Source organism: Stegodyphus dumicola, chromosome X1 (genome assembly GCF_044657685.1).
Source record: "Stegodyphus dumicola isolate Sdum_Otavi_A_Nest chromosome X1, ASM4465768v1".
Lineage (NCBI taxonomy): Eukaryota > Metazoa > Arthropoda > Arachnida > Araneae > Eresidae > Stegodyphus > Stegodyphus dumicola.
Window position 1 is genome coordinate 178,757,937 of NC_140780.1, and position 22,173 is coordinate 178,780,109.

The 22,173-nt window shown below is 34.2% G+C and overlaps 1 protein-coding gene across 8 annotated transcripts in view; it reads right to left on the reverse strand.

Moving 5' to 3' along the window:
* Nucleotides 1-2,354: 2,354 nt before the first annotated feature.
* Nucleotides 2,355-22,173, reverse strand: part of LOC118187080 (RIMS-binding protein 2-like) — a 481,618-nt gene continuing 461,799 nt past the window's right edge. For 6 of the 8 annotated variants that reach the window (XM_085807914.1, XM_085807917.1, XM_085807913.1 and 3 more), the window contains 2 exons: nucleotides 14,485-14,700; nucleotides 2,355-9,173 (listed from right to left, as the gene is read on the reverse strand). In XM_085807914.1, coding sequence (XP_085664040.1) covers nucleotides 8,703-9,173; nucleotides 14,485-14,700 — 687 coding nt within the window. In that variant the 3' untranslated portion in view covers nucleotides 2,355-8,702. The remainder of the gene's footprint in view (nucleotides 9,174-14,484; nucleotides 14,701-22,173) is intronic. The other 2 variants (XM_085807916.1, XM_085807915.1) reach the window with 2 other exon arrangements.

Below are 22,173 nucleotides of genomic sequence, written 5' to 3' on the forward strand. Positions count from 1 at the left end.
AGTTCCTGTTTCTGTCCGGTAATCTCATAAGTAATGTTGTTTATTAGTCAAGTTAGCCAGGAAGTAGTTTTGAACAGATAAGATAAAGATACTGATTTAATCAATTATATATTACCCATTTGAATCAATAATATTCTTTCACTGTTGTAATAAGATTTTATGCCGTTCCTAAATAAATCAGCCGGCTCATTCCAGAAAAAGTCTTGATGGTTCGTTTCAGATACCTCATGGGAATTTTTTTTTCTTTTCAATTAATAAAATTTTGCAGCCCTCAAACCATTATGTAATTTTCATCACACCTTAGTAGACGGTTCAAAAAAGGATTTTTCTTTCACGTGAATAAAGAGAGATCTTTGCACGTTCTCTTCTAAGTTGTCTTTAAAATCATTTTTTTAAACGCGTTACAACATTTTTTTAACAAGTCCTGCTAGTGAAACGACATTACTTATGAAATGGCCTGATATGTGTGAGTCAGTAGAAGAATGGCATAAAAATTTCGGCCACCATTTGATATTCTCTGTATATGGCATTACATTAACTTTCTCATTATGACGTAAAATTTTTAAATAGCTCAGTTAATGATAATGATAATTATACCATAAGTTTTAATCTTATTTAGTCTTTAAACACTTAGAAGTTGTGTGATTCTTTTCCATTTAAATCCTGTATATTTATCACTGCGTATACACTGGTGTGCAAAAATTAAGGACGAAGTCGAAAAATTAGCATATCAGCTGAACGAAGAGGCAGAGCGGACAGAAAGACCAATCAGGAGATTAAGTAAGGTGATGTACCGTAGCACATGCGCAGATATGCAGGTAGACGTAATGGGGGAGTGTCTGAGTAGTATAAAGCATGTTGTCGGTGTAAGATCAGTATTTCTGGCAAAGAGATTGCACGCCGTATAGCAGTTAAAATCACACCGAGTTGCTGCCTCAGCGAGAAATGGCGAATAATTAATCTGTTAGACGACATCTGGATGCTTTTACCCGAGGTCGAATAATTGGGAAGTTGGAGGAAGGCCGCAGTGTGACAAGTGTGGCTGCAGAGTTCGGAATTGCTCACAGCATCGTTTCACGACTTAGGAGACAATTTCAAACTACAGGAACAGCTATGCGGGGGTTTAGTAGTGGTCGTCCACGAGGAACCACACCCGCAGATGACCGGTATATTGCCTTACAGGCCAGAAGAAACAGGCGGCAGACAGCGGGAGAAATAGCTAGACACACGACTCAGGCGATTGGACGACCGATATCGCGTTTTACCGTGGCCAGAAGACTGCACGGTGGTGGTCTGTTTGCACGACGCCCTGTACGGTGTGTACCTCTAACGCCTGCCCATCGGAGAAGGCGTTCTCTGTGGTGCCGGGAACACCGGAATTGGAGAGACAATGAATGGGGACGAGTACTCTTTACAGATGAGAACAGATTCAGTCTGAGTAGCGATTCTCATGGCATACTCATCTGGAGAGAGCGGGGAAGCCGCAATCCTCCCTTGAACATCATTGAAAGGGACAGGTATGGAGGTGGCGGTGTTCTCGTTTGGGGAGGCATCATGCTTGGTAGTCGTACAGACCTTCACATCTTCGACGCAGGTTCAGTCAACGGGACCCGTTATTGTAACGAGATTCTTCTTCCATATGTGCGTGTTTTTAGAGGCGCTATGGGTCCGCAGTTCCTTTTCATGGACGACAATGCACCATGTCATCGCACAGTAGCTGCCGAGCAGTTCTTAGTGAGTGAGGGTTTTGAACGTATGGATTGGCCGGTACGATCTCCGGATCTCAATCCCATCGAGCATGTATGGGATTTTCTAGGCAGACGCTTGGCAGCTCGTACCTTACCACCAGTAACGATTCCGGAGCTTGGATTGGCGCTGCAAGACGAATGGGCAGCAATACCTCAACAACTCATTGACACCCTCATTCTCAGCATGGGCAGACGCTGTGAAACCTGCCTAGCAGTCAGGGGAGATCATATCCCTTATTAAAGACCGGATGTTTCTTGCTGGATACCCATCACAGGGATGTTTCGGCCTTCAGTCGCATTGCGCTCCATGCTACTTTTTCAATAAAGCTTCTTTTTATCCCTCTGATTTCTCTTTTAGTAAGTGTTGCTTACATTACTCATGTCCTTACGTAATGGGGATCTTACGGTATTAAATGTGTTGATTTGGAAAGCTTTTGTACAAAGTTATATTGAAAAAAACCGTCTCGTCCTTAATTTTTGCACACCAGCGTTGTTAGCCGAAGCAAAAATAAGGCTTTAAATGTGAGTATTTTCTTTCTTTTTCTGAAAAGTTTATATTAGTTCTAAATGTTTTCAATTTTATGAGGTTAAAGAGATAAGAATAACTTCATTTTAGTGATGAACATTTTATTAATAAATTTGCGTTACAGAAAAGTCTTCATGAGACATCGCACAGTTAAAGATATGTATACAGATAAAAGAGTCACTTCATCACAATTATTGTGTCCCGCAACGAATGAGACATAAGAAAGCATTAGGCTTAATGAATATTATCACAAGAACTGCATTGTGAAGCTGGCTTTTGTTATAAAATGCAAGTTGTTAAATTTGTGTATGAAACATATCTTTAACTTGCAAACAAGTTGTAGCGCCTCATATTAAAAATACGCTATAAAATATTCATTGAATTAAATAGTTTTCGAAGTATTCAACAATCAGAACGGGAAAAATAAGGCAAGTTAATTACGTAGTTGTCTACATTTCTTATAATGGGCTTCTCACATGAAACATCTGCGAAATTCAAAGATAACGTGCAAAATATTTACAGTCTAAATTAAAGTATGGAGAAAGAAATGTTGCGTGTTTCAATTCCAAAAATTTTATTCGCGTCTAATTTACAATATTTTTTTTCTTTATGTCTGTTTGTGTGAATATGTAAATGATATGTTAAAATAATCTAGGTTAGTTTTAAATACATTTTTATTAAATTCGTGTAAAATAGTTAGTTTCTGTATTTCGGTTATGCTGTGAGATCTAAATACGTTTTTGTCTAACCATATTTTTTCCTTTAAAATTAAATGTTGGGCATATATGCTAAGTAAATGCGTTTGTTTTTAATTTGAAGATAAAAAAAGTTATTTTCTACTAAATTCTGTTTTGTATCTAGAATATTTTATCGAATATATGATCTAAAATCCAAGACAACCTTTGGCAAGTATAAGTTTTTCGGCATTATTTTTGATAGAAATCTTTAATAATGTATAATATTTACATTCTTGTTAATGAAATTTGAAACGATTTATTGGCAGTAATGAATTTACTGAATTTTTTTTTGCGGCAGCAATTCTTTCAATGAAATTAGTTTCACGATATCTGTCATTCCTTTCCTTCATTGATACATTTTCATGAAGTTGATTGTGCACTGATTTCAATCCGTATTTTTTGTGTTACATATTCGCCAAATTTTAAACTGGTAAATTCTATATTTGCGTTTTTCGCTTTTATAAAGGCACATTTATTTGGAAAAAGAAATCTTTATATTATAGCATAAAAACAGTTTTAGGTTACTTTCCTGTGTGATAAGACTAAAACGTCTTAAATGTCAGTAATCAATGCTATGCTTTTAATTAGGGAACCTTAAAAATCTCATTCTGTGATGCAAAATTATGAAAATGGGACTTGGGGATTTAAAAGTTTGATGTATTTATCTGCGCTGTTTATTAATCTGAGAAATTATGATTGCATAAGTATTTTTTCTTTTTTTTTTAGATTTATTTTTGTTGAAAGGGATAGAAAATAATATGTCACGATTGGGAATGTAGTTTTAGTTTAAATTTCGACATTGAAACTAAGAATGAAAATTTATGAAAGGATTTTCAGTTACATAAAATTCAGTTTTGTAATTTCATGTAGTTTAATTTGTTAATAATGTTAGAAATACATTTGAAATATTTTATATTTAATCGCCCGTAAGCTGTAAGATTTTGTCTTTGAAACTGGAAACGGTTTCTAGACCTATACAGTCTAAGTTCAGTTTCATTAATTGTTGATTTAAGTGTTGATTATTGAATAGATTTGCGAATATATTTTTCGGATTATCTCTAGAACTTTCGTAGTTTTGCCATAATGCGGTCTAGATATTAAAGAGGGTGTAAAAAAGTGATGTCACTCATGACATTTAAATACTGCCATACGTTATTCCTCAGCTGATAATCTGAATGAAGCTTCATTCTATTATCGACCAAATAGATAAGACCATTGAACATTTGATAGTTAATTCCAGGTTCGACTGCGGCTACTGACTTGGCTCTTATTTTCGTAATTTTTTTCCATTACTAATATAAATTCCGTGGAAAATTCTCATGAAATGAGCCCTTTTTAAGATTAGAATCCTTGAGCATTGTAACTTCAGTAGATTTCTCAATTTTCAAAAGATAGCTAAAATCAATATCTGAGGGAACATTTTAGTAACCGCAGTGAAAAGTTACTGCATACATATATATGTATAAGATTCTTTTCCTTTCTCTCTGTCATGTGAAAACACTCTACTGAAGTGCAAACTTTTTTCCAAAATTAGATTTTTTTTTTTGATTCAAAGAATGATTCATATTCGAATTCTTATCATTATAAGATTTATTTTACTGCGTCAACGAAGATGAAATTTTAAAAACAATGTGAAGTACAATTCGTTTGTAGTGTTTCACAGCTTTCTCATTTATAATAATTTAATAACGATTATATATAATATTAGGTAGTTGTGATTTAATAAGTTGCACATTTTCGTATTCAAAACTGGAATTGTTTTTAAAGTTTTAAATCATTGTCTGTTTGAATAACAAAACTCATCGGCATTCTTTCTTGAATTTAAATTTGTAATATGTTTCAGCTATTTGTTTCTTAAATTCCATTAGTACTTGTTTATGAGTTTCTAGCCACGTTTGGCAAATTTTAGGATTTTCTTTCTCATTTCTATGTCTACATTTGAATCTATGCTATCCTATGGGTCTAAATGATGTAAAAGGTGTAAAAATGTCGTGCAAATTTTTGCGTAGAAAAGCTTTTATATCATTATACAGAGTTGTCTACGGTTCAGTGTTTTAAACCCGAATAGTAGTTCTTGGCTATTTTCAAATTTAACTATTTTGCTAAGACATTTAAAAGCTGAAAATCTGAAGCTGAAATAAAAAGAGCTTATGCGCCAAAAAATTCTGCTATAAGCTTGTAATTCATAAACATTAAAATGGTCAAATGCTAGTTTCGAGAAAAGCTTATGTAAAACTGAGATTTTTTAAGCTGTGTTGAAACTGTAAATAACGTGTGCACGGAAAGCCATTTATTTCTCCACTTATATACATTATTCTATCGCACGCACTTAACGTCATTTTGCATTTACAGCTTCACAATGCAACACTGCAATAACAGAAGACGTCATCCGTAACAGATATGTTTTACATTCATGCAGAATACGAACTACATTATTGACACACATCAGCAATGTTCAATACAATTCGTAAGTTTCTTCCAAAAATTTGGAAATAGCACTTTTACAGTCACAATTTTTTATAATATATACACAGGAGCTGAAGAACGGAGAATTTCAAATGCACCAGAAGTAATAAACTTCCTGAGTTTCTAAATTATTCCACTTATTAATAATCTTCCGTAACAATTTCGATTGCATTGTGGTTCCCCTATATTTTCCGAGTAGCCAGAAAATAGAAAAAATTAGAGCTAATTTTGCATGGCTTAATATGTAATGAGCTAATTTTGCATGGCTTATTTATATGTAAAAGAAAATAAATTGAGCCAACTGTTATGAAGCATAATTTTATCTTTACTTCATTTGCCATTCTGCTACTGGTGAACAGTATTTAAAGAAATTGAAAATCTTGAGATTTGTATATTGCGTACTATGTCATTTATATTTATATATTAGTTAAATATTTTAAACTGTATTTATGCAATTATTGCAAATTATAAATTGCTTGTACGTACCAGGCACAATAGAAGAAATTAGCAATTCAAGCACTCACGTAGTTTTTTTTTCTAAATTGAAATGGTGTTGGAATAAGCGTTCGGCAAAAGGCACTTATGAAAAAAATGTACAAGTTAGGTAAAAGGGAAAAAACCGTCAATGTATCTGAAAGTCTGATAGCAAAGGGAAGAGTATGAGAGAGAATTTTGGAACTAAATTGCTTATGTGTGTATGTGTATGTGAGAAAAGAATTGTGCGTATATATTAGTGCAACATACTAGCCTCCTGTGAGAGGATTTTACAGCAAAACATGAATGATTAGAAGCTAGAGGTTTTCTTGTCAAACTGTTTACACATTTGATGCTTTTCAGCGAATATATAAAGTCTATGAGCAATATCTCGACAATTTAGGCTGTAGTTAAAATTGAAGATCTCAATGTGTAACTGAGTTTTTGCAGTCAAATAAAAGTTTACAGTAGGTAATGCGAAAGTTTTAGGGTATATGTATTTCAGCTGAATGTGGAAAAACTCCCAAAGATAAGAAACCTCTTCACTAAATTATAATTATCGTGGTTAATTATCGTAATTCCATAAATATTCGCTTAAAATTATCATAAGTTTATCAAATTATACAATTTATTACAATTAGTAACCTTGCACGAAACTGTTTTAAGAAATCGAATAAAAGTGTTTCGTTAAATACAGACTGGTGTTAAGAATATGATGTCATTTAACAGCTCAACTGCTCAAGTTTTTTTCTTTGCAGTTTCTTGGATTATATACACCGAGATACAATTACTTATGTAATACTTGAAAAGAATTACTACATATATAACTTTTCTTTCTGCTTTGCTGATAACACAAAGATTTCAAATTGTCTCGCAGCAAGAAATGTAGAAACAATAATAGCTAAGAAATTTAAATGGACTGTATACCTCGAATTCGTTACCAAACTCAAATCTTATCATAAGTATACCAAATTATCATAAGTGGATCAGAATACGTTTAGAGTGAGTCTGACGAATTTTCTTTTATTAATATAGAAAATTCAGCTGGCACTAAAAAAAGATCAAGCAAAAAAAGTTTCGGATTTTACTCCATCAAATGCATAACTTGTGGCTCATAATATGCGTGTATCTGTGTACATGCAATTTGACATATATGCTATTCTTTGTTCATTATAAAATTATTATAATAATTATTATATTATTTTTTTATTAAAATACATTTAATAGATGCAAATTATGTAGTTATATGTAAAGAAAAAGAAAATAAAAATATATATGAAACTGAATATTCAGTAAATAGTGTTTTTTTAACAGTGCTGGTACTCAAATTCCATGGGCTTATGCTCAATGGGATACAGTGTTAATTGTTCTCCTCTGAAACAAATTCTCTATAAAGGCGGGGTATTTTATGTGTACAAAGCAGTGGAGAAACGAATATTGCATCTGTAAAGAGAGAAAAGATAAAACTAACGAATTTGCCTTTATTAGCATGAATGCATTAAATTTAGTGAACATTCCAACTAAGGTGTATGCAAAGAATGTTGTTGTTCCATAAATGAGATAACTTACCCCCTCCCTCCCAAATAAAAAAAAAATAAAAGAAGAAAGAGAAATGGCCTTTATACAAATAATGCTATTGGAATACTGATTATTCTTATTTTAAATAGTTATGAATATTTATACGCACTATAAATATGCAACACTGAATACTTATACTTCACTCATTGGTAATTGTGAATTTATTTGTTTTACTGCATTCTAAAATGCACAGAAATTCAAAGAAGATTTTATGTAAGTATTAACAATGCTCAATGATGACATTTAAAATCTACATGGATTTCATCGTAGCTACTTTGTTTTTAATGTGCGCAAATATACCATTCATTTTTAGAAGTATTGTAATTAAATTTATGTATATATATAATATATATTTTGGGGAGGGGTGTATTATCGTATAAAGTTTTCTGTTTTTGTTTTAAAGGAAAATCAAAAATTTAGACTAAGGGCAAGTATTTGAAAAGAATAACAACTTAAGAGAAAGAAAAAGCCGTTTCTTATATCATTAAGCAGTGTAACCGAGAAATATATTAGGAGATGTAATCTCTCCAAAAATTTGTATTAAAATAGTAGTTTTCATTTTTAAGTGATGGTTGACATAATATAACTATAGCAGAATGACCTTCCAATATATTTTTAGGCATACTGTACACTTAAACATAGCCCTTTAAAAATATTACTCTTTAGAGAAATTCTCTGATAATGAAGTGACTCGATCACAGATAAAGATGACATTTTTATATAATAGAGAGGAATTTTAATTTTAGAAACTTTCCATTAAATAAATTAAAAATCAGCAGTACGGTGTATTGTGTGTGGTTTCTTCTTCTCGTGTAGTGGAAGAACTTGAATTTAGGAAAGGTTTACTAATACATCTCTTTGAGGAGATTCAGAACCCACAGATTTTTCTTTCTTTCTTGAATTCCAAGTGAGGTATTGCGTCAAAATTATTGTTTCTGTTTTCATTCTCAACATTTACATATTTCTTGTTCTTGTTTTTTTCGTTTGCATGTTGAAAAACGAATAAAGCACGTTGTTGTAACTTTTATGAAATTTTAGCTTAAATGCATTATGTAAACAGTCGGCAAAGATTAAATACGAGTATGGTCAAATTATAAATTTCTCTAGTATATATATATATATATATGAACGGTCATACATTTTAAAGATGTGGTTGGCAAGTCAAGGCAAGTCTTAAATTTTCTTATTAGCCTTGAAGATATCTTTAAATGATGAAAATATCCCTTTCCTGCTTTGCTTCGGCAGTGAACATTCCGGAATCATGAAGTCTGGTGCGTATTTTATTCTCTGTTCTTCTGAAGATAAATTATAATTTCTTGGACAAGAAATAGGACTTCCCTGGAGATCAAGGAAAGTTGGCCTCTTACCAGTGCTGATCAGGTGGTGTCGGTCCTGCAAAAGCCGTCTGGTGGGATATTCGTTGACCTCTAGGTGGTACATGTGGTCCTCGGGATGTAGATTCTCTTTCAAACTCCCTTTCGTCCCATAAATTGGAAGGCGGTGCGTATCCTGAAGATGTCGGAGCTCCTTTGTGTCCAGCATTTGTTGTATAATGTGGTTTTTCTGAACTTCTTGGGTATTCTCGTCTGTGGTCCACTTGCTCAGCTGCATTTTTGGCGTGCTGATAATCCTCTCTTGGTATCCCTGTAAATCGAAAACTTCAAACTTATCAAAATACTAATCACAAATCTTTATAATTTTGGTTTACAATATATATATGCAAAACTTTGATTTATAATCTGTATATAATCATCTCTTATACGTAGTTTCGCTGTAATATGTAACTGGCCCCTTTCAGGAAATTAAGTAGCATTCTGATGTGCAAATGAACTTGCTGAGTGTGTGATTTCTTAACAAAAATGATCGATAATTCGCATTACTAATATATAACTTAAATAATTATTTTCATTGAAATGTTACCAAAAGTCTTCATGCAAGTTTTTTTTTATCTCATATGTAAGCAATTCTGAATTTAATTAATGAAAATAATGAAAAAAGAACTTTTCTGATCTTAGGCAATAAAAGGTTTTACAGTTGGTAGTAATGGTCTTCTTTCTCACGAATTATTTAAGTTTGAATTTAAAATAGAGGTGGAGAGAGAATGTTATTAAAATATCCGAACGTTTTAGAGCATTGAAGAGTTTAGCTAGTTTATGAATCAAAACTGCATTTACTTAATTTTATTTAAATAAAATTTCAATCTGCATTTAAATGAAAATCCATTTGCGATTAATTTAGTAGAAATAAATTTTATTTCATTTAAATGGAAACTTGCTAAATCTGTATTTTAATATCAGGTTCATTTTTTAGTTGTTACATTTATTATATATCTTTGCCTATGATTATAACTAAATGCTCATAAAATCCGAATATTTTTGTAGCTTAAAATTTTTTCTCTCATCAGAATTCAATTTTGTTCCTACCACAAAACTTTGAAACGAGTTATTTCCGATATAATTTAATAATTTTATCTGTTATTTACGATAAGTATGGTATTTCAAAAAGGTGCGTTATGGCTTCATCTCACTTGTCTAAAAATGACATCAGTCCAAGAATTTCACCGTGGTCTAGAGGAAACGTTTACGCCTTTTGTTGACTTTAGGCCTTCCTTGGATCTAAGTTGATAGCACGAGTTTGCCCAGCTTTGCTCCAGTTTTGATGAAAAATCCAAGGGGAGGATCTGAGCTTTATCTCTCCACTTCCCCTTCATTCTCGAAAGTGACTTTCAGCTCGAAAGTGTTACGAGTGCTCCCATGCCGCAAAGATATTATTATACATTTGGAAATATCCATGCCTCCTCCGGGATTCGAAACCGGGCCCAAGTCTATGATAGCCGGTTTCCCTGCCACCATGCCAAAAGAGCGGCCATTCAGAAATATTTTATGACTAAGTATCATTCAAATGATTGTTCGTAGATCGGACTTTCAGAATATAGCAGTTTTAGTTTCATGTTATCTTTTATGAAAATATAGGAAATTAAAAATTTTATACGAGTGCCTTAAACATAAATGTCTGCGAGGAAATTGTTTCCCATAGCCTAATTCAATCAAACAAAAAAAAAAAAAAAAAAAAAAAAAAAAAAAAAAAAAAATTCCATAGGTTTTTGATCAAAATCACCTGAGATATTAGCAAATGCAAGTTTGTAGACAGCTGCAATTATTAAGTTTTTGAATTTTCTAAAATATGCTATTTCTGTTAATCAGACTTCTGAAAACACTGGATTCAAACTGCCGATTTTCAGAAATGCTAATATTTGGAATTTTGTATTTAATGAAGTTCAAATCCATACGGCTTCGAAATCGACGCATTTATTCGATTATTTTTTACTACGGCTGGTCACGTGATCAAAATTATTGCAGTCTGAAAGCCTACTTTATTTAGTTCATTTCTTACATCCGCCCCAATGGCTTTATGACTAACTGTTTAGGTTAATTTTCGCTGTAGAATCTTCTTGAAACACCTTGCGTTTAGTAATTTTGTCTAGGTATGTTCATTTTCTTTTAGCAGCGCTCTATACACTGGTGTGCAAAAATTAAGGACGAAGTCGAAAAATTAGCATATCAGCTGAACGAAGAGGCAGAGCGGACAGAAAGACCAATCAGGAGATTAAGTAAGGTGATGTACCGTAGCACATGTGCAGATATGCAGGTAGACGTAATGGGGGAGTGTCTGAGTAGTATAAAGCATGTTGTCGGTGTAAGATCAGTATTTCTGGCAAAGAGATTGCACGCCGTATAGCAGTTAAAATCACACCGAGTTGCTGCCTCAGCGAGAAATGGCGAATAATTAATCTGTTAGACGACATCTGGATGCTTTTACCCGAGGTCGAATAATTGGGAAGTTGGAGGAAGGCCGCAGTGTGACAAGTGTGGCTGCAGAGTTCGAAATTGCTCACATCATCGTTTCACGACTTTGGAGACAATTTCAAACTACAGGAACAGCTATCCGGGGGTTTAGTAGTGGTCGTCCACGAGGAACCACATCCGCAGATGACCGATATATTGCCTTACAGGCCAGAAGAAACAGGCGGCAGACAGAGGGAGAAATCGCTAGACACACGACATAGGCAACTGGGCGATCGATATCGCGTTTTATCGTGGCCAGAAGACTGCACGGTGGTGGTCTGTTTGCACGACGCTCTGTACGGTGTGTACCTCTAACGCCTGCCCATCGGAGAAGGCGTTCTCTGTGGTGCCGGGAACACCGGAATTGGAGAGACAATGAATGGGGACGAGTACTCTTTACAGATGAGAGCAGATTCAGTCTGAGTAGCGATTCTCATCGCATACTCATCTGGAGATAGCGGGGAAGCCGCAATCCTCCCTCGATCATCATTGAAAGGGACAGATATGGAGGTGACGGTGTTCTCGTTTGGGGAGGCATCATGCTTGGTAGTCGTACAGATCTTCACATCTTCGACGCAGGTTCAGTCAACGGGACCCGTTATTGTAACGAGATTCTTCTTCCATATGTGCGTCTTTTTAGAGGCGCTATGGGTCCGCAGTTCCTTTTCATAGACGACAATGCACCATGTCATCGCACAGTAGCAGCCGAACAGCTCTTAGAGAGTGATTATATTGAACGTATGGATTGGCCGGCACGATTTCCGGATCTCAATCCCATCGAGCATGTATGGGATTTTCTAGGCAGACGCTTGGCAGCTCGTACCTTACCACCAGTAACGATTCCTGAGCTTCGATTGGCGCTGCAAGACGAATGGGCAGCAATGCCTCAAAAACTCATTGACACCCTCATTCTCAGCATGGGCAGACGCTGTGAAATCTGCTTAGCAGTCAGGGGAGATCATATGCCCTATTAAAGACCGGATGTTTCTTGCTGGACACCCATCACAGGGATGTTTCGGCCTTCTGTCGCATTGCTCTCCATGCTAGTTTTTCAATAAAGCTTCTTTTTATCCCTCTGATTTCTCTTTTAGTAAGTGTTGCTTACATTACTCATGTCCTTACGTATTGGGGATCTTACAGTATTAAATGTGTTGATTTGGAAAGATTTTGTACAAAGTTATATTGAAAAAACCGTCTCGCCCTTAATTTTTGCACACCAGTGTAAGTGGCAGCAGTGATATTTATCTGCAGAATCTATCGGTATGAAATTCATCTTATACAGCACTAAAGTTCTTGCACACTGTAATTAACTGTAATGAATTACACGGTAATTTCATTTTGTACGTGCAACCTGCAAATTTGATTTGGTGTGTTTATAAGAAAATTGCGTATGCGAATAAAAAATTCTGTATTAAATTAGAGGAATAATTTTGGATGCGGTTTATTTTTGACTTAGTAATTAGTAAAATTTTTCTTCAAATTAATTTGGAAAGAATCTGATTTGAGCATCTGAGTGGAGAAATACAATATTTCTGTACAATTATGTATATTTAAGGTTGCGACGTAATTTCGAATTAAAATGTTAATTGTTGAATTTCATTTCATTACATGATAAAATAAAAAAGCTAGAGTCAGCAAGTTACAGTCTGAATTTGTTAACTCTAAGGAAAATTATCAGTAATGTTTTTTAGTGAGTAGACATCGTTTATCATAGAGATGTTTTAAAGCTACTCGTTATTTTTCACTTGTAATGAACTTGATAGCGAGGTTATTTTTTTCGGGGAAAGGGTGTTTGATTAATAGATTATGGGAATTGTTAAAGAAGTTTGAAAAATCACAGGAATACTAGAATCGGGTTTTAAAACTGAAAAATTATAGAAACTCAGTTATTTCAGACATTTTAATTCCCTAAAAATGATAAAATGAAAATAATGAGATGCATTTTGCTGCACACCTAGGTGTCAAGTATATCTCAAAAAGAAAAATAGTGATGTTGCGTATTTCTGAAACGGAGTTACATCACTATGAAAATGAACTCAGAGAAATGAATAATTGTTTAAATGTAATTCACTAAATCTTCCTTTTTGCTTGAAAGTTTTCTTAATATTCTTATAATTAATTTAGAAAATATTATCATCATAATAATTTTAAGATGAAGAAATAAAAGAAAAAATCGCAGTTTTCTTGTCATTTCTTAAAAAAATTAACTTAATTTTTTGTCTGCAAAATAATATTTTTTATTGTATATATAGTTCGAATTCTTCCAAGTAAATAAAATAAAATATGCTATTTGAGAATGAATGATAAAAGGATGATTTGAGAGTCATTAATCAGAATTTCATTTTACACATTTAAATGGTGATTTCATCCTTTCTTTGATGAGAGTAAATTTATAACAACAAAAGTAAACCATCATAAGAAAATTTTTATTGAAATGGAAATGACATGAGGGACAAATTACATTACAAATAAGGGAAGAAATTTATTTAGCTTATTTTTGGAGACAAAAAGTTTTCAAGTTTTTTCTCATCTGTGTTCTCTTTAGCGTATTATTAAATTTCTATCTCATTCAAGTTTCAACAAAAAAAAAACCGCTTTCTTTTTCAGCGGTTCTTATATTTTACTCGATGTTTTAAAGATAGTCTGCTTAAACTTTAATAACGTTTTAATTGTACCTAGTTTCCGCTTATTTGTATTGTTACCTTAAACATGATGAACTTCAGTGTTATAATACATAGTTATTTAATATATGATGTTAAAAAAATTTTTCGTAGAATTGCTTGGAATTTCAAATTACTAATTTTTGTCTTTAGTAGTGGAATATTTCTTGAATGATGCATAATAATAGTTACAGTAAAAAACATTAGCGTAAGCTAATATTAAGATACTTTGAAATTATCCCTGTATTCCGATCAATTAAATCACTGTAGAGTATATGTTTGTATGAGTTTTAAGTATATTTATATTGACATTAGTTTGACATAGAAATACTTTACTATAAAAGGAAACAAAAGAAAAGAAAAAAGCGAAATGCGGACTACAACAGCCACTCATGACATGCATTCAACGTCATCTTTCTCCCATTCTAAATAACTTTAAATCTACTTCACATTCCACTGACAGTCTGCCCGGCCTAAATAGCTTCGCCCCTGACCTTTGGGCCTGCTACTGGCATGCCGCTTCTCATCTTCTTCGATAGGCATCTCACGTAGGAAATTCGAGGGCACGAGACCTTTAACGCCGTTCAGTTCGCCCATATAGAAGCCATCTTCGTCTACGTCACCAATCACGTATATTACATCTCCAACGCTGAATGACAGCTCCATCTAAAATAATTTATACATTTGGAATTAAAAGTGTTATTATTACTGTGCTCTGGTACAGAAAATATGCAAGAAAGATCTGAATCTGAGAAAATAATGTAGTATTTACAATTAAATATTCTTCGAAGTCTTTATTTGTTAAGACGCATTTGAAAAATATTGCTTTTAATATTTTGTATAAATTGAATAGTTTTGTGTATTCTTAAAATAACGGTATCAACATTAATGTTGAGAATAATTTTTATGATACAGAAATGTATTTCATTAAATAAATTTATGTCTTCCCAGTGTATATTATTTCTTTGTATTACAATTTGCGTATTAGTACAGTTTATAAATATTTCGATTTTAGTGAGTCTAAGGACTGAAAGAACTATCATATTCTAGGTTATTGAACTCATGAAAATGCTATGTATGAAAGAAATTTAGTTCTTATTGTTAAAGGTAAAAGGTGATTAAAAAATTAACACACCCTTATCTTTGATTTGAGACTGAAACAGCTGGCCGCTCAAACGCTACGCAAACATTTTCAGCACTTGACAAATTTCAAGTGCTGAAAACAGTGGTTTCCTTAATAACGCCTGCATGTTGCCTTTGTTTCCTTAATAATTGGTGGGTCACGTTTAAATTCATTTTTTAGGATTACGCAAATGAAGATTTATGACTCGGAGCAAATAGTGAGAAATTTGTGGACAGTAAATTTCCTTGAAATTCCTTCACGGTCTGGTGACACAGGAATCATCTACTGATTTCTTACGACTGAGTTACACAATGTCAAATAGGAATAAAACTTCAAATTCGACATAACTTTCAGTTAAAACTGCTTGCTCAACAATGCTAAACTTTCAAGAGTTTCAAAGGCAACTAATTTTTGAACATGTTGAATATTCTGTATTTTTTCCTTTATATGTGCATGAAAACTAAGATATTTTTTATGCCAAGTAGGAAAAGGCAGAAATGGGAAGAAATGATTAAAAGCGAAATTATTTATTCAGAAAGTTTATTGAAAAGACTGAGTCAGACATGGAGCTTCATCTGGTGTATGTTGTGTATGTGTAGGGAGGCTATATGCTATTTATTAGGATCTCATTATTTTGGTCATGACTTTTCTTTTCCATTTTATTCAGTTCTAAATGAAAACTGACAACAAAAAACTTATTCAAACATCTTCAATTAATGAAAAGGCAAATAAAAATAGACCTTCTGCTGATTGGTGTAGCTAAGGGGGGTTGAAGGGGGGATATCTATCCCCGAGAGCAGCATCCATAAAATTTCCTTTCCCTTTTCTGTTCCACACAGGAAGGAAGACAAATCTTCAGTTGTTCCCGGGCGCTGAAAATCTCAATTACACTTCTGTTTTCCTTAGTGACAAGATTGAGGATATTCTTTGTAATATATCAGTAAAAAAGTCATTTTCTCTGTTTACTTATAAAAGTCAGCAGTTTATAACATGATGTTTTTGAAAGGTGATATCATTGAACTTGAGCTTTTACAGCAAAACCTTAGGACTGTAATTTCAGATGTTCCAAATATATAGAATAAAAATGAAAATATATTTTCTCATTGAATCATTAACCGATTTATTACTTTGATCGATATATGAATTGTAGAAACATTTAAGTTATTGACGTTTGGTAGACTGATTATTTACTGAAGGTGCACATGGCAGGTAAGGTTTATTTGATCCACTAAGATAAAGCACACGCAGGTAGTCTGCTAAGCAGAGAGAGGCCTTCGTGATGTACTTTGTAAGGGAAACTAGCTTGTATTTAGATTACACATGGGGAAACCACGAAAACATCCATGCGGCAGTTCATTCGCTGGCATAGGAACCTAGAACTAATTTCCACTATTTTGAATTCTTAGGCCATTCATCTACTGGTGGGCTCTGCTTGACAATGTAGCCACTCTCTGATGAACCTCTTTTCCCTTCTTTCTCTCTTTTACTTTCTTTCTCTCTTTTTCCAGTTCACTTCTGTGGTAGTAAATACCTCAGATTATTTAGTTTAAGCCTCAGCCTCAGCCGATATTTGCCAAATTCCAAACTATCTCACTGAATAACAACTATCTTATCACGATTCCAGTGTATTAGTAGTATTGTTGTAGTTTCTTATAGATATGTCGTTTCTTATAGATATACAGGAATCGTCTTCTGAATAATCGTAGGTATGATCCGTGACTGTATCTGTCGTTGGCAAAGATCTCGGGAGCCTGCTTGCATAGTGACAGAACGGTTTTGTCTAACTTTATTCCTACTTTTATCGGAGACACCTCTCACCTCTCTGCTCGTACCATCAATTTCTCGACAATTAGATGGAATGGGTTTTAAGTGCCCCTATGCAGCAAACGCACTACACAATGTTCATGCCTTCTCGTTCATGCCTTCTCGGGGATTCGAACTTAGCTTAACTTTGTTAATCATCATACTGCTAGGGATGTCATGATAGTAATTCACTGAATAAGATGAAATTAATGACGGTTGAAATTATTTAAAGCAGTGCATTTTACTTAAAGCGAATAGCAAATGCACGAAGATATATATAATCAGTGTATTAACAGTTAGTGTAGCTATACGAATATTAAAAGAGGATAGGGATGATAATAGATTTTCCATGCTGCTTCATACTTCCCCAGTAAAATAGCAACATTTTATTAAAAATATGATTAAAAAACAGGATAAAAAATAGCATTTATAATATGAAGTTAGCTCATTTTAATTTCAAGATCATTTTCAACACAGGCCTAAGAGCGGATAAGACAACTAGATAGTAATAATTGGACCCGAGTTCAAATCCCGACGAACGGACTGGTTTCATGAGCATTTTCATGTTTTTCTCCGTGTGTAACTTAAATACGAGCCATTCGTTTGGAGAGTCATTCACAAAGGCATCCGTCCTGTTAAGCAGATAGATCTCACAGGCTTTGCCATAATCAAATAAGCCAAACCAAAACATTTTCAGCACGATTTAAGATTCATAGTATAATTTCATAACTATATTCTAACCCAGTTTAAAATATTTAAGCTGCATGCTTGAAATGACAATTCTTCATTAAACTTCCTCTTCTGTTTCAATTTAGAGAACTTAATTATTGAAGAAACTGCAATAATTCTTCTTCATTAAACTTCATTTTCTGTTTCAATTTAGAGAACTGAATTGTTGAAGAAACTGCAATAACAGTTTATTAAAAGTGAAGTCCAGTCATTCGACAGAGTTAGTTAGAGAAACGTCAAGAGGAAAACTGATGGATTTTAATAATGCTATGTAGTTTGCCTGCTAGAATTTTGCTCTTCATGCGCTGAATATTCATTAAATCATTAACAATTGAAAATTTCTGTCATTCCTGCTTTCCCTCGGAGAACGGCTTTTATTCGATTTCATAAGGAATCGAAGGAATTTCATCCGTTCACGAGATATGTCCTCAATATACTTCAGTCGTGGCCTAAATCAAGGAATCGAACTGAAAGATTTCCCATCTATCTCACTTGTGCTGTAGAAATATGACATGTTTCTGTATAGCATTACCCTTCATAAATCACATTAAATACTAGGTTTTGACCGTCACAACACTACCTTCGTCATCAATACTTACATATACTATTTTCACTAACAGATCACCCATTTTTATTTTAGTGTGCAATGTAGAAAACTTTGCTTAAAATTACTGATGATTCAACTGTTGTTCAGAATTAACGATTAAATAAGAACTCGTTGTCATGTTATTGATAATTAAGTTACGTAAAGAAAATCAATTTATGCATAATTTTCGCGGCGGAATAGATATACAGGGCGTTTCATAGATCATGGGACAAACTTGGAGGGCTGGAGGAGCGTACTAAAACATGCATTTTTTGTATAGGAATGTAGGGTCTAAAGTGACGGGTTAAGGCAGGAACGGGAAAAAAAAAAAAAAAAAAAAAAAAAAAAAAACACGACACGAGAGGAAAATGTGTTTTATGTACAAAATTAACGCGAAGTGCTTCTTTGCAGCAATACAGTATTCACAATAAATGTTGAAAAAAGGGAACACTAACAGTAATAGGAACTAGAACTGTGATTGGGCTGGCAATGCAGCGGTACAGGGCGGTAGTGAGCTGGACAAACTACGATCCGATGCATCAGAGGATCATTCGCAACTCTGATGTCGAGCGTGATGGGTGAGTTTACGCACAGGGAAAAGCTTCCATGCATCTCATGTATGGTGCTGCTAATGGGAACGGCAGAGCAGCGCTACGGTTGTACCAGGAACGGTTTCCGAAACAGGCGGCGCATGCCGAAGCACACAATGTTCGGGAGGTTGCATCGGTCTCTGTGTGAAAACGGGTCATTTGAAGCCACCTCTGACACTAGGAGTGGAAGAAGTGCACGACAACCTCGCATTGGAGAATCCATCTTGAACATTGTGCATGAATCACCTCAGACAAGTACAAGAGCTACTGCAAGTCTCAGCTGAGTCATTCCACCATTTAGAGAGTATTGCATGGAAATGGTTTGCATCCATACCATTTGCAGAGAGTCCAAGCCTTGCAAGAGACAGATTACCATCTTCGAGTTCATTTCTGTCATTGGTTTTTGCAGCAGTGTGCGGCGCAGGCAGATTTCCCATTCGGATGTGCTATTCGCGGACGAGGCAACTTTCACAGGACGGCATCTTCAATAGCCACAATATGCACGTTGGGCAACTCATAAACCACACGGCACACGTCCACATGCATTCCAAACCCGCTTCTCCGTGAATGTGTGGGCGGGTATTGTTAACGACTACCTCATAGACCTATATTTCTTAGCTGCACGTACAAATGGCTTATGTCGTCATATTTTTCTGCAAGAGGTGCTACCGGAATTGCTGCAGAATGTTCCGGCTGTCGTTCGTGATCGCATGTGGTTCCAGCATGATGGTGCACCAGCCCATAACCAAGTGCGGGTCCGCAATTACTTGGATGGGACATTTACGGGCCGATGGATTGGCCGTGGTGGACCAGTTCGATGGCCACCCCGTTCGCCAGATTTATCCAGCGTGGATTTTTTTTATGGGGACATCTAAAGAGCATCATTTACGAGACTCCCGTTGACTCACTGGAGGACCTTTTTGCACGACTATCCATTGCGGCTGCAAGCGTGCGTGAAATACCTGCGTGCCGTTTTCAAAATGTTCGTCAGTCCCTTCTACGACGTTACCAAGCATGTATTACTGCTGGTAGTCGCAATTTTGAACATTTATTGTGAATACTGTATTGCTACAACGAAGCACTTTGCGTTGATTTTATACATAAACACATTTTCCTCTCGTGTCGTTTTTTTGCGTTCCTGCCTTAACCCGTCACTTTAGACCCTACATTCCTATAAAAAATGCATGTTTTAGTACGCTCCAACCCCTCCAAGTTTGTCCCATGATCTATAAAACACCCTGTATATCATTTGACACTTCAGAAATTTTGAGTAAAAATATCTATCTATAGCATGAAAAATTCATCTGCAATGCTTCAAAAATTTCAGAAATAGGAAACGACGCATATTTTTAAGGTACTAAAGCTCATCTGATATATGCATTTAATATTTAGCTTAAGCATGAAAGATTTTTCAGAGATTCAAACCTAGACTTGTAGAAATCAATAATCTTAAATTAATAGTTTAAATTTAATTTAAAAATGGGGGTCTAACGCCTGTTCTAACATATGAGTTAGATGTTAGAACAGGCGTTCTATTTGAGTTATTTCTAAACATTTGAGTTAAATGTATTTATTTAACTACTCTAAGCTTTCTGTTTAGTTTGAAGAACATATCCAGTGGGCCATTGTGTTGACAACTGAAAGTCAAAACTTCATACGCTCCCTTTTTTTAAATTTTATATTGCAATTTTATGTGTATTATCTTGTCTCGGGCATAAAACCAGTCATTCAGCACACTGTACATTTCACTTTATTCCGCTGAATAGATTCGTAATTGTCTTTTGTTAAATTTCCTTATACGACCTTCAGCATTGTTTACAAAGCAATTAGTTTTTTCGCCAGTCATAAATTTTGATCTAACATACTATTCAACAGCTCAATTAAAACAGCTTTATACATCGATAAGATAAAAAGATATTGCTTAATATTTTTTAATAGGATTGTGAACTGTCGGGCGTATAAATTCAAGCTGTCAGTTCTGTTCTAAGAAGAAACTTCTTTGGAATCCATAATGAAAATGAAGCGAAACGAGACGCTGAAAGGTTGAGGAAAAAAATGGCCAAATTTCTCTCGTGAGAGCTTGATAAGAGCATAACATTGGAACTATTGTATATTTAATCTAAGTATTACATATTTTGTGCGTTTATAAATATTGAGTAGATTCCATACGTATATAAATACTTAAATATAACTCTTTTTTTAACTTTATGAAATTATTTGATTTAGTTTTTCGTTTTACCTGTACTTACAGGAAATACGTGGTATAATTATGCTATCTTTATCTCGAATCCTAAGCTGTGCATTTTTCAAGCTTCTATAATATACTAGCAGCGGAATTCCCTTTTGCACATTTCGAACAATTTCTAAAATCTGAGAAATGTCATGAAAGTAAGTAGAATATCTCAAGCTTCATAACTGGTTTCATAATTACTATTATTTAATTTCAGTTACACTGTAATTTAATTATAGCGTGATTGTAATTGTATGAAGGCGATGGCATTGCGTATGGAATTACACATTACACGAAGGTAATTACATTGCAGTTCTCTCTTCAATGCCAATTCGTTTAATAATCTAAATATAATTAAAATTATATTTTAATTAAAATGGTTTCGTAATTGTAATTACACAAAAGAGCTGTATTGTAAATTTATGGTCTAATTACAATCATAGTTCTATTGCATTTGCATAATCCGGTCTTAATGCTGTTGCAGTTTTATTTGTATTTTGCTGTACCATGCTTCTAGAGTTCCACTTAAGGACCATGAATTCAGAATTGTTGATAGACTGCAAAATATAACTACACCAGTCCAAAAAAAGTAGAGTTTCAGTCTTGCATTCGGCTATTCTGCGAAGTACCGCATAAAAAGGACTTCTCACTAAATATGAAAATTTCAGTTATATCGCCAGTTGTTCTAATACACTGATACATAGGCTAGCAACCTGAAAAATAGCAGTAACTAATGAGAAAACAGTTACTTTTCTGGTGTTCTACGATTCACATTTCGGACGACGCAAAGCTCAGCGTATCGAATGCAATTCATTTTGGAATGAAGGTCAGTTTGATTTTTTTGAATTAATACGCCGAGCAGTTTTCATGAACATTTGCAATAGCAGCATCGATAATTTTATTTCTCTTAAAATAATGGCGTGGTAATATGTAGGATAGATCACTTATGATGTTGTTACGGTATCTGCATTCCTCATATTGCCTACTGTAATTAAATCACTTCGCTATAGTGCAATGCATGATCTAAAGGCAATTGAACAGAGTAAGTGACAAAGGAAAAGATCTCTGAATACTTAGA